This window comes from Nycticebus coucang, chromosome 3, assembly GCF_027406575.1.
Source record: "Nycticebus coucang isolate mNycCou1 chromosome 3, mNycCou1.pri, whole genome shotgun sequence".
Taxonomy (NCBI): domain Eukaryota; kingdom Metazoa; phylum Chordata; class Mammalia; order Primates; family Lorisidae; genus Nycticebus; species Nycticebus coucang.
In genome coordinates, this window is record NC_069782.1 from 87,210,664 (window position 1) to 87,228,441 (window position 17,778).

Sequence of the window (17,778 nt, forward strand, 5' to 3'; positions counted from 1 at the left end):
GCCTTAGGGACACCTGCCAGGCACCCAGTGTCGCCACCAAAGGTCACTATGGATGACCCCACACCCTCTCACTGCGGGCTCTGCCCTGACTTCTCTCACTGTCACCTGGGAGCTTTGCAGCTTCTGAAAGTGCTGGCGCTGGAGATAGGGAGCAGTGAGCCCTGGCACCCTTTGCAGTCAGAGTTACCTCACTAAGAACCACAGCAGTGGGCTTAGGGAAGGCAGGAAAGAAACAGCAAGAAGGCAGCGAGGCGTGAAGGAACTCGAAGCCTGCAGCTGGTGCTGTGCTCGCAGGCTGAGATCCTCACAATCCTCACATCCACCCATGGCGGCGGGGAGGGGCGGTTTCAGTAAGCTCCTGCCCGCTACCGATGTAGGGCCTAAGCTGCAGAGGAAAGGGACACATTTCAGTGATGCTGAGACTGCACCACTCAGGAGCTCACTCACCCACATAGCTGCCCCTTTCTGGCTGCCATTTCAAGGCAGAAGAGAAGGCTGGGGAGCCAGCGAATGGGGCCCCTCATTGTCAAGGCCACAGACCCAAATGGAGCACCTTACTGGGTCCCACAGTCCTGGTGAGTGGAACAGAAAGGTAGTTTGTCCATGCCCACAAACTACCAGCAGAACACAAACCAATCATGCACACAAACTCCAAGTCCCACCATAGCTCTCAAAGATCCCTGACTTTATTCCACCACCCTGCCCAGGAGAGCTCCATGCCCAGCCACAGAATCACAACCAGAGTATCCCAGGTATAGTGTGCACCACAGATTGTCTGCTCAGTAGATCATAGCAATTCCCTCTGGGCTCTCCCCACACCCACCATAATGCTACCTCTTTACTTCATCCACAAGAAAGCTTAGCAGCATCCCAACGCCAGCCTTTTATTGAAAAAACTGAATTTCCTCCAATATATGCTAAAAAGTAAAAGTAAATTTACAGACCCCACCCACCAAGTCATTCCCCATTGCTAAGACTCCAGAAAAACTGAGGTTGTCCAGGCAGTGATATGGCTGGTCCGCTGGCTCAGGGCTGGTGGTAGAGCACTCAGGGAGAAACCTGAATCAACCCAAGGGATCGGCCACCACAACCAGGAAAGCAAGGAGGTGAGTGCAACTTGGCTCTTACATGCCTGCATGGTGCCGGAAGTCTTCCCACTTGAAGAAGCTTTTTGAATTCTCCTAACAATTACTAGGAAAGGGTTGTTATGCCCCATTGCATAGGTGACTTTCCAAAGTCACCCCCATGGAACCAGGATAAAAGTCCAACTGGTTCCACCCACTATGTTATATGCATTTTGAAAATAGAATCAACCCGGCCCCATGGCAGAAAAATTATCTATGACACTATTCCCCACCCTGGAGCCCCTCAGGAAATAAGCTAACAGAGCATTCCTAGGTGGGAAGTCTGGAAGAGTGGACAGGGTCTGCTTGTCCACTGAAAGCTTCTAGGGAGGCCTACCTGCAGGTGACAAATGCCAGGGCACCTCTGTGGGCTCAGGTGGATAGCCCTGTGTCACCACAGATCCACTTCTGATGAGTCCTTCTTGCCTGATTTCAGAGCCCCTCTTCAGAAGCTGGAGATACCCTCCCTGACCATCTGCTGCCTTAGCCAGTCCCTCACATCCACACTCAGGCCTGCCTTACCAATTATCACGGCTCAGGAATCTTTTTACTTCTTGTCTTCCTGGCACTAATTAATGTTCTCCACAGGGCTCTGGACACTCTCCCTCACCCCTCAAGACACTTTTCTCTCTCATCCTGTATGTCTCTGAAAAAGATCAAACACTTCTCAATTGCAATCAGTGTAACCTGGCTTATTGTACCCTCAATGAATCCCCAACAATAAAAAAAAAAAAAAAAAAGATCAAACACTTCTGCAGAATTGTTCCTGGAATATTTTCCTGGTGACAGGAAATGTTTTCTTAGCAAAAGCAATGGGGCACGATTGGTGGGAAATTATCACTATGAGAAACGAGAGAGAAGAGGAGGGTCTGTCAGTCACCTCCCTATCCCCTTCTTCCCCCTCCCAGCACCATCCTAGAAGCAAGGTCCCCAGTGCACAGAAAAGAGGTCGTGAGCAACACTTGCCAAGAGCTGTGGCCCAGATACCCGGTGTTCCCATGCAGTCTTGCTCCCTAGATAATCCAAGTGAATCAACCAAAAAACTTTGGCACTTCAAGAAAAATTGAAGAAGGGGGTTGAGGAAAATCAGCATGCCAAAATCAATGGTGCCCCAAGAACACATTATGGCAGTAAAAACAGGAATGGGGTAGAAGACAGCTTCAAGCATGAGTTTCCCTTGAGGCTTAGTGACTTTGTGAGGAACCTAACAGTGACAGGGAACTGCTGGGTTGGCTAAATCACTTGTACAATGGAGCAAAAGGAAAATAAAATATTTATCACTTTCCCCTCAGAGAGGAAAAAACTGTAAGGAGCAATGAAACCAGTAAAAAGTGGAGTTAATGTCCAAATAATTGTTGCTATTATGGTTTGATTGTGAGACTTCCACTATAAGCATAAAAAATAAATCTTGAAAAATGAAATAAATAATGCAAATAAAATTGATCTAAAATTTGATCTAATATCCTTGATTACAACAATAAAATTATGGAGAAGATATAGAATTATACTTATGTTTTTGATGTTTCTTATCTTCAATAGATAATTTTTCATTCCTGATAAAGCTAATGGGTTTGAGGCCAAAGTGCCAGGAGTTTGAGATCAGCCTGGGCAACACGGCGAGACTCTGTCTTTAGAAAAACAAAAAAAAAAATTTTTTTTTCCTAGCTTTTTTTTTTTTTTTTTTTTTGTAGAGACAGAGTTTCACTTTATTGCCCTCGGTAGAGTGCCGTGGCCTCACAGCTCACAGCAACCTCCAACTCTTGGGCTTAGGCGATTCTCCTGCCTCAGCCTCCCGAGTAGCTGGGACTACAGGCGCCCGCCACAACGCCCAGCTATTTTTTTGTTGCAGTTTGGCCAGGGCTGGGTTTGAACCCGCCACCCTCAGCATATGGGGCCAGCGCCCTGCTCACAGAGCCACAGGCGATTTAATTAGCCAGCCATGATGGCAAGCACCTGTAGTCCCAACTAATAAGGAGGCTGAGGTGGGAGAATCATTTAAGCCCAGGAGTTTGAGGTTACAGTGAGCTGCGATGATGCCACTGTATTCCAGCCTGAGTGACAGAGTGAGACCCTATCTCGAAAAAAAGAAAAAATAGAATGAGTTATGAGTGGAAAAGTAGCAGAATTGTCATTACTCATACATGTATTATTGTATATTGTATATGAACTTCTACAACAAATCCCAAAGTACAAGTATATTATGATCTTTTATGTTTTTACTGAACAATTTCAAGGTCTAGGAGAGGGGTCACATTGTGACCTAACCGTTGTATACAACCTTTTGCTCAAAAAATTACTCCTTTACATCTGTCTCTTCGATCAGACTCCTCTGGTGCAGCAGACATGCAAGGGTCACAGATGCTGCTCATGCAGGCCACGCCAGCCCTACCCCTAGGCTTTGTTCTAGAGGCCAGGACAGAAACGGGACCAATACAAGTCTCATGGTGCTCTTAAGCAACATCCATGGTCTCCTGGTGCTCTTTGGCTAATGGAAGAGACAGAACATAAACAGCTAACAGACACGTGAAAGGAGGGAGAAGAGGGAGTTTCCACTAGGGCAGCAGGATGGGACAAAAACGAGGGGCAGGTCCAGAGAGTCAGACAGCAGATCAGCGGTCCCAGGGGCCGAGAGGAGGAGACAGGGACTGACGGTTAACAGACAGGGGATTTCACTGGGTGAGGAAATTGTTCTGGAGTCAGATAGTGGTGGTGGTTGAACAACATTTTGAAAAGACTAAATGTCCCTGAATTGCACACTTTAAAAGGGCTAAAATGGTTAAGTGTTACCTTAGGTGTATTTTAAAAGATACAATTTTTTGGAAGATATTTTTCAGATGTGATAAGCGCTAACATTAATGTAGGCAGGGTGTCATGATAGAAAGCTTGGGATGGAGCCTGTGAAAGAGGCTTGGGCAGTGAAGAACTCCACTTCTAAATGAGAAATGAATGGCAAGAAGGAGCAGCCTCCTTGTGAGGATCTGGGAAAAGAACATTCCAGGCAGAGGGATACGAATGGGCAGAAATTAGATAGGAGAAGTGGACAGATGGCAGATACCAGCAAAAGCCGTCTGTATTCCATTGTGAGTGCAGCAGAAGCCACTGAGGCAGGGGGATGCCTGAGCCAATTAGTATGTCGAGGGGTCTTTGGCTGCTTTGGGGAGAAGGGGTTGGAGGGGGCGTGAGGCAGGGGCCACACTAGGAATGTCTGCAGGCAGGTGTGTGGCTCCAGGCAGGGTTCCAGGCAAAAAGGGTGTTCCATGTTGAGACTACCGTGCCCAGAAAAGGAACATAGTGAGGCGAAAAGCACCCAGACCCAGCAGACAAGGTTGCCATGGTTACCAGATGGTCCCCAGGAAACAGAGAGAAGGCAGATGCCCAGTGTGGACTGCATCACAGACCTTCCATTAGGGGAGCAGGAGAGACTTAATGCTGAGACACAGAGAGGATGGTGACTCCCTGGGGCCCCAGGTCAGGGCTGCATCTGGGAGACACACAGGCAGAGCAGTGATGGGGTGGCCAAGAGGCTGGGTGCTCATCTTGAGCCCAGTTGTGGAAAGAGGAGGCCAGAATGGGGGCAGGCCATCCAGCCTTCACAGGAAACACGGGGGTTCTGGCACTGAGACTCCCTGGGTGCTCAGGCTTGGTTCACAGACCAGAGAGCAGGAAGAGGGTGGGGCATGATGCCCACTCTGCAGAGAAACCAATTTAACACTGACGGAAACTGCCATCAGGCCAGATCCAACAGGTCCAGACAGGGAAGCTTCCTGGACCATAGCAACATTGTGCACACATGTCCTGAGTCCTGTGTCCCTAGGCCACACCTGGCTCCCCGCCCCAGAAACCAGGAGACGGAAGGGGCCTGCCAGGCTGGGAAGGTGGTAATTCCTAACATAGGGAGACAGTTCTTGTGGTGCCCCAGGGAGCAAAGCGGGGGGTGGGAGTGGGGGGGCACTACACAGGTCAGGGTGCTACTGGCTTGGCTTGGCTTAAATCTTGCAGGAATATAATGTTATAACATGCCTTCCCAGAGTCTCAGTATAATAACCCGAGTTCCCACTGGACAATAAACTTTGTCAGAAATGTGACAAAACAGTAAGCCTGATGGTAGATAAGAAAACTACTAACCTGAGTGTCTGTGTCTTCTGCAACAGTGTAAAACATCAGAAGGTTTTCAGTGAAGTGTAAAGTGAGAGCAAAATAGAAATTCCACATGCTCAAGGGAGCCATGTGTCCCCAGCCGTGACCCCACCTTCTCCCCTCCCCCTTCACAGTGTCCCTCTGAACTTTTGCCCCCTCTTTTTTCTGTAAGTCCGAGATCAACAGAGCCCCCCACCTCCCCACGTTCTGTAAATTAGGATGCCCCATGTCACCAGGCACAGCCCGAGGACAGCAGACCTTGTCCTGCCTGCCCATAGTGCCATTGGGAATGTCACCTGCGCCCTGGGGATGGTGAGGTCAGGCCTGTTGAGAGCTGGGAAATTGTTCCCAGAAAAGGCAGGGAAGTGTCAAAGAGGACAAGCAGGACTGGGGACACAGGACAGCAGGAGGCACATTGTCATTTCAGGTTGCCCAAGACTGAAAAACAAGACATGCTGAGGGATCCCAAGGAGCTGGCACACAGCTCAACCAAGGCACAGTGGATCAGGACAAACTGTGGGGAAGGGACCAGGGAAGTGGATGCCTGTGAAAGGAAAGAAGAGAACAGACCCAATCTACAGAGTTTGTCCCCACATATCCCTTCTCTGAGCCACCTCACTATAGCAGCTTTGCACCAAGCCTTGCCCCAGCATTTGATCCACCCACACACAGACTCCAGAACCCAATGCCACCCAGTTCACTGATAAGTGAATGAGTGCATGAATGGACAAATGAATGTGTGCACAGATCATTCATTCAACTGGAGTTCCAAGTATGGAAGCGAATGAATGGGAAAAAAAAATTATTCAAACTCATGTCAAAGTCACGGGATATAGCAGCTGGGGGACCTTGGATGTACAGCATCACTTTGTGAAGGTGAAGGAGCCTGACCTTCCTCATCTGACATGGGGCCCCAGGGGCTTGCCCTGCCATTCCAAAGGTACGTGAGACAAGAAAGGGTGGCCCCTGGTAAACATAAAGGTCACAGACAAATTACAGCGCTGTTGCGACCCTCTCATCATGACAACAGGACATGAAGCAGGCACTGTGCATCCTGCTCCTGGGCAAGGCTCCCGGGGGCACCCAGACAGTTCCAAAAGGCAAGCCTGAAGCAAAGAGCTGGGATCCCAGAGGACCCTGATGTGGGATACACACATTCCTCAGCATGTTTTCTTCTCTTTTCCATTCTATATAAATTAGAAAATAAATTACCCAGAAATGATTCTTCTGCACTAGAAACCCAAAAGTTTAATGTGTAATTTATATATGAACATGTAGATGTTAATGTGTGACAAATCTCCATATAAATATTTGGGCAGTTAAATTTTTTTTTTTTTTTTAGACAGAGCCTCAAGCTGTCATCCTGGGTAGAGTGCCCCGTGGCATCACAGCTCACAGCAACCTTCAACTCCAGGGCTCAAGCAATTCTCCTGCCTCTGCCTCCCAAGTAGCTGGGACCACAGGCACCCACCAAAATGCCCGGCTATTTTTTGGTTGCAGCCACCATTGTTGTTTGGCAGGTCCGGGCTGGATTCGAACCTGCCAGCTCAGGTGTTATGTGACTGGCACTTTAGCCGCTTGAGCCACAGGCACAGAGCCTTTGCAGTTAAATTTTTAGGCATCTGTCTTCCTCCCAGAAAAGTCACCTGACAGACAACCAGAAGCCCAAGGCCACAGGGCTGATAGGGCTGGAAAGGTGGCTTGTCATTTTACCAGATATCTGTGCAGCTGCCACCGCAGCCCAGCCAGGAAGGCCCCAGCCTACGCACCAGCCACCTGCATCCCAGTCACAGCTCTACCCCACCTCCCTGCTTGGAGTCCTGCAGTGCCTTGTTCGGAATGAGAATTTAATGCCATGTGCCCGCTCCAGGCTAGGTCCACAGAGAAAGGCAGACTGGAGTATTGTCTGATGCTCCAGCAGCTGTAAATTCGATGGGAGAGTCAGACAAGGAGATGAGGAATGACAATGACAGGGTGGCAAGTTCTGAAGCAGGTTAGATCCTACATGGCAGGCAGGTGCAAAGGAATAAGGACTTTGCTATACCAGGAGCATCCCAAAGACTCCAGAAGCAGGCCAGTCCTGATGGAGCTTTTCAGGTGGATGAGGGCAGGTGGACACTCCCCATAGTAGAACTACACACACAAAAACCAGAGGTAAATGGCATATTTCAAAACTATTAAGAAATGAGTATAATTGTGATGGATGTGCTTTGTAAGCTTTTCACGTTGTATATCGAAGTAGTACCCTGAACCCCATAAATGCATCAATGTATAAAGTTATAATTTAATAAAAAATATTAATAAAAAAATTAAATTATAAAAATCAGAGGTAAGAACAAGCATGTCCAGACTGGTGTGAGTGTGGCCTGTGGCACACAGTGGAGACTGGCCAGCAGTGTGCCTGACATGGAAAAGAACCAGATCACCAATGGGCCTGGAAGCTCAACCCTGAAACAGGGCTTTGTATTGGATTGAAAACTTTGAACAAATCAAAGCTGTACCTCACTCTGGGGAACAGTGTGGAGGCCAAGAGGAGGGTTGTGTGGGAAGGAAATGAGAGAGAAGGTGATTGAGCTTTGCAAAGTGTACAGTGAGTGCAGCAGCCACATAAACTACCAGCCCCGGCAAGCTCCTGAGACCTGCACCACGCCAAGCCTCAGCAGCCTGCCTGCTTCTTGCCCAGATGTCCTGAAAAATCTTCATCACAGATGTACCAGTCCACACACTCAAGTGGCACATAACTGCATATAAACCACCTGAAATGTAGGTTGGGCCCTTATTTTGTCTGCAGTTGCTACTACTATTTGGGGCTAGTTGCTTACTGTGCAGGGCATTTCTTGACACCCTCTCCAGATGCCTGGTGGGGCTCTCCAAAGCATCCTTTGGCACAGTGCACACTGTGGGCTCAGTGAGAACTGCTGTGCCACCCATGCAAGGGAGAGAGGAGCTGCTTGTCTTCCCTGCATGCTGGCCCAGAACCAGCAGTGAGGTCATGAATATGCCCTCACTCACCAAGGCATTGCTGCCCACTCCTGCGCACAATCTGAGGTTCCATTGGCATCTTCCCAGAATTTGGGCCTTGCACAACAAGACAAAGCACGTTTTCATTCTCCCACCCCAGTAGGGTCCCTACAGCATCCTTGAAGCCCTAAAGTCCAGGTTGAAAGACAGAAGTCCAGGCTCACGGGACTAGATGCTCACAGGACAAGGGTGTAAGCCCCCTGCTCTTGGCACTCCAGTGCCTCTCTTGAGGAGCTTGGCCTGGCCTCGCTACGTTTCTACCTCCTGGGAGACTGGCAGCCAACCCTTCAGTAGCTACCAACCACATACCTCGCTTGGCCTTCAGGGGCCTGAGGCCCTCCTCCTGGGCCACGGCCTCACAAGCCTCCTGCTCTCTCCAGCGTCTCAGCTGCTCCTCCCGCATCTTGTAGAAGAGGATGTGCCTCTGTACATCGCTGAGTTCAGCCAGGAGCTCGGGGTCAATGTACATGTCATGCAGGATCTGCTGCAGCATGATGCCACCTGGGCTGCACACGCCGAAACGGCAGCCTGGCAGGGGAGCAGGGCTGGCGGGATGCCCCAGGTTGCTCTTCACCCCTGGCTCCTCATTCCAGGGCCACTCCCAGTGCCCCTGCTCCGTGCAGCATTGTCAGGCTGCCTCGGTGCCCAGCCATCAACAGCATCATCTCCTCTGCCTGTGACAATGAGAGAAGCCAGGCAGAAACCAAAGAGGCAGCTGAGACCCTGCAAGGGGCAGCAGCCAGGAGCAATCTATGACTTCTGTTGAGTCACCAAGCACTGCATCCCAGCAGCACTTGTGCCTTGGCCTCTCCTGGGGTTCTGGGACAATGAGGAGGGCCCAAGCTTCCAGTGTAGCCAGGCGATAGCCAGGCCCAGCCCTGCCCATACTGGTAGGTGTCAAGTGATCTGTTAGTGGAAGGTAACGATGACACCAGCTGTATCGATGACACTGCCCTGGCCAGCCAGGAACTGATCTCTCCTCTGCAGATAACAGAAGGAGGAGGAGACAGCTTTGCCTTCTAATTCCATATCTTTTGAGCCAATTTCAAACAGAGCCAGCCAGGAGCTGCGGGGGCCCTGACCCCTCCCTCTGCCTGCACCCTCCCTCTCTGCCTATCTTCTTTTCTAGAACACTTGGCATACTGAAGCAATGCTTTTAAAATTCTCCCTAGGGGGAAAAGAGATCTTTTCTGCTATCTGTATTTAGCCAAGGAAAACAAAATGGAATCGGTAGAGACAAGTGGAGCTGTTTTCATCATGGAGTTCAAGGACATGAGGGAAGCTGACATCCTTCCCCTTTTCCTTATAATGGGGTGCTACAGCTATGTTTGTGCTGACCGATAAACCCCGCAGGGACAGGTTTTAATGGCTGGTGTTAATTTCCTTGTTATTTTTGCAGGTGTCTGGAGTTGATCAAAAAGAAAAAAGTTGAAACTTGATCTTTTCCGTGCCCTGATCAGATGCACTCTGGACAGGGCAGGATGTTGCATGAGGTGGGTCAGAGCTGCTGTTACTGAGATCTTTAGGGTGAAAGCTTACCCTACACATGTGCTCAGACCCCTTTTACTGGGACAAGGATACAGGGTTCAGAGCAGGTAAATGACTTGTCTGTGGCTACTCAATCTGTAAGTTACCACATTGGAATTCTACCCAATATTCAAATCCGACATCTACTGAAAACTAAGAATCTGTTGATGTTTTGAAAATTAATCTGACCAGGGGAAAACAAAGAACAAACAGGATTTGGCACTGAGGCTGGGTTGGAGTGGTGACCTTCCTGTCCCCTTCCCCACCCCCACAAGCACAGAGGTTGTATCAGGCACTCTAGCGTGACAGGAGGGGAGGGGGAATGAGCCTTCTTCCAGTTGGCCAGGTTCAGAGGTGCTTAAGTCCACAGGGTCAAAAAGGAATATAGAGTCAGGCGCCCCTCACCTGGGTCAAGTGGGCTGGTGTCAGCCTGACCCAGGTCTTCCCGGAGCCTCCACTCGGATGCTCCTGCCCCTTGCAGTACTTGCGGTCCTAGACTCCGACCACTCACTTCTCTCTTCTCCTACCTGGGGCCTTTCCCTGGCTCACACACCCGGAGTCTTGGCTCCCCGCAGTTACCAGTTCTGTGCCCTGTCCCACCTCTGGCCCAGTCATCTTTCAGAGTCCAGAGGAGACAGAGGAGGTAGACCCCCAGAGATCTGGGCTCCAGCAGGCAGCTTCATCCTGTCTTTCCAGGAACCCCCAGATGCCTACAAGGAGAAGGGGCAGCAGACAGAGAAGACGGAGATAAAGCTGGACAGAGCAGCAGGAATGGGCCAGCTAGCCCTGGGCATGAGATCCACTATTCTGCCAGAGTGACGGTGTCATCCTTGGGGTAGGGACCCGAGAAGAGGAGGATAGGCGGTGGTTGGAGGGGAACGACCCTGCTAGGGCCAGTTTTGTGCGACAAAGGATCTTTGCTGGGGTGGGTCGCTCCCTAGAAATCCCAGGTCAGTGGGGCAGGAGGCCAAGAGACACCAAATCCGGAGGACGTGATCGAGCCGCGGTGGGAGCCTGGGCGCGGGCAGGATTGGGTTTCCGGAACCACGCGCTCTGGTGGGCACTGGTAGAGGCTGCTGGCCATCTGTTGGCTCCACCTCCCGCCAGGCGCTCGGCCACGGGTCAGCCCTCCCCGGGCGAGGGAGCCGCTCGGCTCTGCCTGGGGCGCCCCCTGGCGGCCGGATGGGCGCCACTCTGCTCCGCCCTGAGCCGGAGACTGGGCGTGGGAGGTCTGGACCAGGCCCTCTGGGCTGGTCTGGGACTGGTGCAGGAGGACCCAGGAGAAGCGGCTGCGGCTGGAAACGAGGCAAGAGAATTAGGGGGTACTCAGACAAGGTTTTCTGCCATCCTCAACTGGTTTTATTTTATTTTTCACTGGCCAAGGTGGCATGTTATTTGCACGCCAACGCAGTTCCTTCCGGGGCCAGGAGGTACCCGCACGCAATTGTGCAAGTGACTGGAAACCACCTGAATGTCCGTCAGTGGGGTGGGAGGTGGGGGTCGTCTAGTATGGAACTCTGCTCCTTTCACAATCAGCTGTCTGCTTTAGCCAGGGGAAATGGCCACAGCTGACAAAACGAAAAGGCGGCATGTAAACCATTCTCCACAGTGTAATGCATTTTAAAAATAATGTATGTTTAATTACATTTGTATAGGGAAAAAATATGTTAGATCACACACCTAATTGTTTAGCATTGTTTCTTGGATTTCTTCTCCAAATGGGGAGTAAGACCACTTTGGGCAATTCTGTGTTTTATACAAGGAGTAAGATGTATGTACATAATTCCTATGACTGAAATAAAATGTATTTCAGAAGTCCTAAAATGGATATAAAAAAAAGGACCCGTGGAGGTCAGTGCCTATGGGGCAGAGACCCACCCCCAGAGAGGGACCTGCAGGCAATGCTTGTCTTTCTATGCCAAGAAGGCCAGGAAGAGAAGCTGCAGAAACCACCCATGCACCCTGGGGTTCCTATCGGAAAAGGGCTTTGAGGCATTTCTTGGAGACAGCTCTGGCACGGGGGTGGAGAGGAGTCTGGGAGGGCAGGAGGCAGGGAGAATGGCCAGGACTCAACCAAAGTACAGAAGGTGATGACATGTATAGGGCATTGTCAGCATGAGCCAAGAAGGCCGGAAGTGGGGGGCCCAGAGACTCTGATCAGTACTCTGCTTCCACCTAAAATCCTTCTGAAACTGAAATTAGATCCTGTCATTCCTCTGCTCAAAACCCATTTTACTCAGAGTTGAAAGCCCACGCCCCTACAGTTCACCCCAGGCCACTCTGGCCTGTGTCACTGGCTCCAACTGCTGGCCTTAGCCTGGGCCTGTTGCCTCCTGCTCAGCAAAGGCCAGACAGGCACTCTTCTAGGGGACTCAGGCTGGCTGTGCCCTCTGCCTAGAACCCATCACCTCCTTTATGTCTTTGTTCAAACTTTTAACTCCTCTACACTTGATTCCTCTTCACTCTGCTCTGTTTTTTCCCCTTAGCATTTACTTTGTGAAATGCTATTTTACTTACCATGTGTCTATCTCTCCCTACTAGATAGTAAGCACGTCAAGGGCAAGTGCTTTCATTCATTTGGTTCACTGATGTTCCAAGTGCCCAGAGCACTGCTTGGCACACAGAAATGCTTGATAAATATCTATTGAGAATAAAAATGGGGGCTGGGTGTGGTGGCTCATGCCTATAATCCTAACATTCTGGGAGGCCAAGGTCTCCCAGGATCACTTGAGGTCAGGAGTTCAAGACCAGCTTAAGCAAGAGTAAGCACCTGATGAGTATGTCTCTACTGAAAATAGAATAATTAGCTGGGCGTGGTGGTGGACACCTGTAGTCCCAGTTACTTCGTAGTCTGAGGCAGGATTGCTTTGAACCCAGGAGTTTAAGGTTGCTGTGAACTAGGCTGAGGCCATGGCACTCTAGCCCCAGCAACAGAGCAAGACTCTGTCTCCAAAAAAAAAGAAAGAAAGGGAGGGGAGGAAAGGAAGGAAGTAAAGAAGGGAAGGAGGGAGAAGGAAATGAAAAAGGCATTTTCAAGGTAGAATTGACTAGAGTCTGTGCAGATGCTGAAGTGTCCAGAACAGGGCTCTGCAGAGTGGCTGCTGAAGACTTGGACCTAAGAGTCACAGAAAGATGAGCTAAATCTGAGGCATTAGATAGACTGATGACCCTGCCATAGGCCACCTTCCCTGACTTACCCTTATTCCCTGACCACATGCCCTCTAGCAGGCAGGGTCAGTGATAGCCAGAGAACCCCATTATCTGAGCTGCAGCCTAGCCTGGAACAGCCACCGCAAAAGAACCAGTTGTAAGAGGTGAAAAGTGTAGAGCAGTTTCTGCCTTGTCACCACTGAAAAATCATAGGCATAAAAAATCAGTCATGTCCCTATATAAATGCAACAACTACTTAGGAAATACAATGTAGAAAAAAAGATCCTTTTATAACAGGAACCAGACATATGAAATACTGGGAATTTTAAAATGTGGGGACCTATAATGAAGAGAAGTAAAAATCTTTGCTGAGAGCATGTCCTGTTGGTGTAGGAACATGTCACATCCACAATCAAAAAGCCCCAATATTGTACAACACTCAGTGAACCAGTTCTATATTAGCCCGTCCTCAAAACAGTTCCAAATCAGCCTCACCTCCTGGAACTCACACATATCAGGGTTGGTCTGATTGAATGTGCCAGAGTGATGATATGTCCTAACACTAACAGAATATATCTTGGTCCCTCTCTCTCTCTGATCACTCACTCTGGGGGAAGTCATGTTCTCCAGGTGAACAAGTACTAAACCTTTCTGCCAACATCCACGGAGTGAGGGGGAAGAGGAACCTCCCAGTCAGATCAGCAGTTTCATTGCAACCTCTTGAGAGATCCAGAGCTGCTGCTGGATAACTGACCCTCAGAAAGAATGTGACATATATATGTGTTGCTTCAGGGGTCCTCAAACTACGGCCCACGGGCCACATGAGGCGGTGTGATTGTATTTGTTCCCATTTTGTTTTTTCAAAATAAGATATGTGCTAAGATATGTGCAGTGTACATAGGAACTTGTTCATAGTTTTTTTTTTTTTAAACTATAGTCTGGCCCTCCAATGGTCTGAGGGACCGTGAACTGGCCCCCTGTTTAAAAAGTTTGAGGACCGGGCGGCGCCTGTGGCTCAGTCAGTAAGGCGCCGGCCCCATATACCGAAGGTGGCGGGTTCAAACCTGGCCCCGGCTTAACTGCAACCAAAAAATAGCCGGGCCTTGTGGCGGGCGCCTGTAGTCCCGGCTACTCGGGAGGCTGAGGCAAGAGAATCGCTTAAGCCCAGGAGTTGGAGGTTGCTGTGAGCTGTGCGAGGCCACGGCACTCTACCGAGGGCCATAAAGTGAGACTCTGTCTCTACAAAAAAACAAAAAACAAACAAACAAACAAAAAAAAAAAAAGTTTGAGGACCTCTGTGGGGGTCATTTGTGTAGCAATATGTAACTAACACAACCTCAAATTAATTTATACATCTAATATCATTTCCAGCCAAATCTGAAAGGAAGTTGGAAAGTAGAGAAAGAGACATCATAAAATAATTCCCAGGTTAACCAAAAGAATAAACAGATGAGAACAGTCTTGAAAATAAGGAAGAATATTGAATTTCATACCACCAGTATTCAAGCTTATAAAATTAAATATTTCAATCCTGATACACCACCACCTAGATTGAATCAAGAAAGAGCTGTACTGGCCGGGCGCAGTGGCTCATGCCTGTAATCCCAGCACTCTGGGATGCTGAGGCAGGTGGATCACCTGAGCTCAGGAGTTCAACACCAGCCTGAGCAAGACCCTGTCTTTACCAAAAGTAGAAAAACTAGCCAAGCATTGTGGCAGGCTCCTTGTAATCCCAGCTATCTGAGAGGCTGAGGCAAGGGGATACTTTGAGCCCAAAAGTTGGAAGCTGCTGTGAGCTATGACACCATGGCACCCTATCTAGGGCAACAGAGACGAAAGAAAGAAAAGAAAGAAAGAAAGAAAGAAAAAGACCTGTACTAAATCACTAACACATGATAAAAATGGTAGTGCAAAATAGTGCAAGGAGGATGAAAGTTCAATAAATGAAGCAGGATTTGCTAGATCCTCACCTGTGATCCCACCAGGACACCCCTCAGTGATCATGTCCTCTGGGGTTCTCTGACACATACACGTATAAGAATTACTACAACACTACTCATAATAGGGAAATTTTCAGAATAACCAGTGTGTTCCATAAAAGGGGCTTAGGGCACATCTATAAGATAAGATGCAATAGAGTTGTTAGAACTGATGCTGAGAATAGTATTAGCATAAAGAGGGTGCTCCTGGTATTATTTATTATAAGGGGCAAGGCAGTTTGTAAAATATTATGTGCACTGGGGCCTGGCTCCTCACTAATTTGGTGAAGTAAAATAATTTGGGGTGGGAAGAGTGGGCTGTGGTGAGTAATTCTGTCTACCCAGTGGGTGTCCCCATACTCCTTCTGGTTTAGAAGAAAAGTCTTGCGTGCAGGACAGGCACTTGACTGGGGCCTGGGACTGGTACAGGGAGAAATCGGCTGATTTTCTGCCAGTCACCAACTTGGAGCTGCTGGTGCTTGTGTTTCCCTGTGCTCACTGGGAGAGAAAGGGACCGACACACAGAGACAAACAGAGGTGTGGTGGGGAGAAACAGCCTGGCAATGTTGAGATTCCTTCCAGCCCCCAGAGCCCTGGCTCCTCTGTCTGTGAACCCCCCTCTCCCATGGCTTTAGACAATTGCAACCAGTGTGTCCTGACCAAGTGGCTTGACTCTCCGTCTTCCCAAGGATGCTGCAGAGATGGGTGAGACACTGAAAGAACCAGACCAGCGCCATCTTAAAAGTTAAGTTTCGCTTTCCCTGCCATTTCATTCAGTAAGTTCCACTTTCCAGACAAGCCTAGGCAATTCCCCAAAATCATGAGACAACCGCCCACCAATCAGGGACCTCCCACTTAACCAATCCGGAAGCGTCCCTTTGTTTCAAGCTGTGCACGCCCACCCGCTGCACAGGACCATAAGAACCTCCTGCTCCAGAGCTGGGGGCTCCTGGCTCGGATCCGTTGCAATGGAGTCCCTGGGAGCCCAAGTTCGAACTTGCAATAAAAGGCCCTTTTGCTTTTGCATCGGACTCTGCTCCCTGGTGTTCTTCGTGGGGGGGATTTCGAGATCTGGGTGCAACAACATGAGCCTAAGAAGGTGAGGAACCTGGGCCAGAGCATCCCTAAGGGCCCTTTCCTAATGACCCGTTTCCAGAGGAAGCCCTCCCAGCCCCCTGAATCCTTATTGTTGGCTGTAGGCTCTGTTAGAGACATGCAGGGCTCCAGCCACTCTTCTTCTGCCTCATTCTGGGAAGCCAGTGACACAAAGAAGGGACAGTTTCTAGTGGAGGTGAGTCCTTTGTGTCTGCACCTAGCCTAATGGAGTAGGGAGCTCTGAGTCTGCAGGGTAGAGGGGACACACTGCCACCTCTCCCCCACCTCTAACACAGATAGATGGCCAACACTTGGCTGCACCCTTGCCCCATAAAGCTCTCCTAGAGCCCAAGTCCTGCTAATTAGAAAACATTCTGCTCCATGTGACTTCCCCTGGAATGAAGCCACTCAGCACAAGTATAAAAGATTGACTCAGTTGATAGGACAGGAGAGAACTCTGGGGCCCCAGAAGGTAAACAGGCTAACATGCTTATGCTATGGACGGCTCCCACAAGGCATCCAGGGTCCCCAGTACCCACCAACAAGAACACATCCATCAGTCCTGCCTGCAGCCTCTCTTGCTGCAGCCGAGTCCCATACAAACCACAGGCCCTGACCCAGAGGGGCTCGGGACTACCCTGACTGTAGCAAGGAACAGCAGTGCCTTTGTTCCCCACCCCCAAAAGCGGCTGAGAACTCCAGTAAGCACTACTCCGTCGGGCTGGGAGAGCTCTGCACCCCTCCCTGTCCCTCTGTCATCTTTGGTGGAGCAACCAGGGACAAACTGCTAACCTTTCTTACATATCCACTGTGTGGCAGCAGGCATTATGCCAGGGGCTTTCTGTTTTAATCTTATTTAATTCTCAGAAAAATATTATGAGGAAAGAGATTTTATTATCTCAAGTTTATATTTGAGGAAATCAAGGCACAAGGTTGCACAGCTGCTAAGGATGAATCCAGGACTTAAACCCAGGTCTCTCCAGGCCCCTGCTGGCTCCTGCCCTCCCACTCACCCCCCAGCTCCACTGTCCTTCCCGGGCCATGCCGCTGCCAGACTCAGGAGCTGCCACTGGGCCCACACCTCCCCAGTGACCTGTAGGGCACTAACAGGAATAGTTGTGTCGTCTGCTCCCCAATCTGTTGGACACAGAACACACCCATCTCCGGTCCTGTGGAGCCCACACCATGGCCTGGCATAAAAAGGAACCCCCTGCCTCCAGGCTACCCCATGAGCAGAAAAAAGGCTGAACAGGGGCTGTGAGCTAGGTAAAACCACCCCCCTGCAGACTGGGCCCAAGGTTCCCCATGGAAGGGAGATTTAAGAAGTCAGGGAATCCTGTTTGAGGTTTTACTTCCCTAAACTGTGGGACTTGGAGCACAGACCACAGCCATCCTCCAACCTCTGACCTTTCCTCTTCCAACTGGGCACACAGCCCAATCTTTGTCAGCCTCCTGGAGTTTGACATGGCTTCTGAATGCTGACCAGCAGACCATGAGCACAAGTGGGGTGCTAGCCATCCAGCCCTAGTTCCTCAGGTCCTCGTCCTGTTCCCCAACCACCAGCTAACTAGGAGAGTGGAGCCACAAGATGGGAGGAAGCTGGGTCCCTGAAAGACTGTGTAGAGCAGAGACTTTCCCACCCCAGTTCCCAGCAACCTACCAGGACTATAACATCAGCAAGAAATAAACACTTATTTTTCAAAGCCACCAAGGTGTAGATGTCTGTTATAATGATTCTCGTCCCA

General features: G+C 49.8%; 1 protein-coding gene across 2 annotated transcripts in view; it reads right to left on the reverse strand.

Moving 5' to 3' along the window:
* The window catches only part of SH2D4B (SH2 domain containing 4B), a 112,770-nt gene extending 103,995 nt beyond the window's left edge, over positions 1-8,775 (reverse strand). For both annotated transcript variants that reach the window (XM_053586191.1, XM_053586190.1), the window contains exon 1: positions 8,592-8,775. In XM_053586191.1, coding sequence (XP_053442166.1) covers positions 8,592-8,775 — 184 coding nt within the window. The remainder of the gene's footprint in view (positions 1-8,591) is intronic.
* Positions 8,776-17,778: the final 9,003 nt, after the last annotated feature.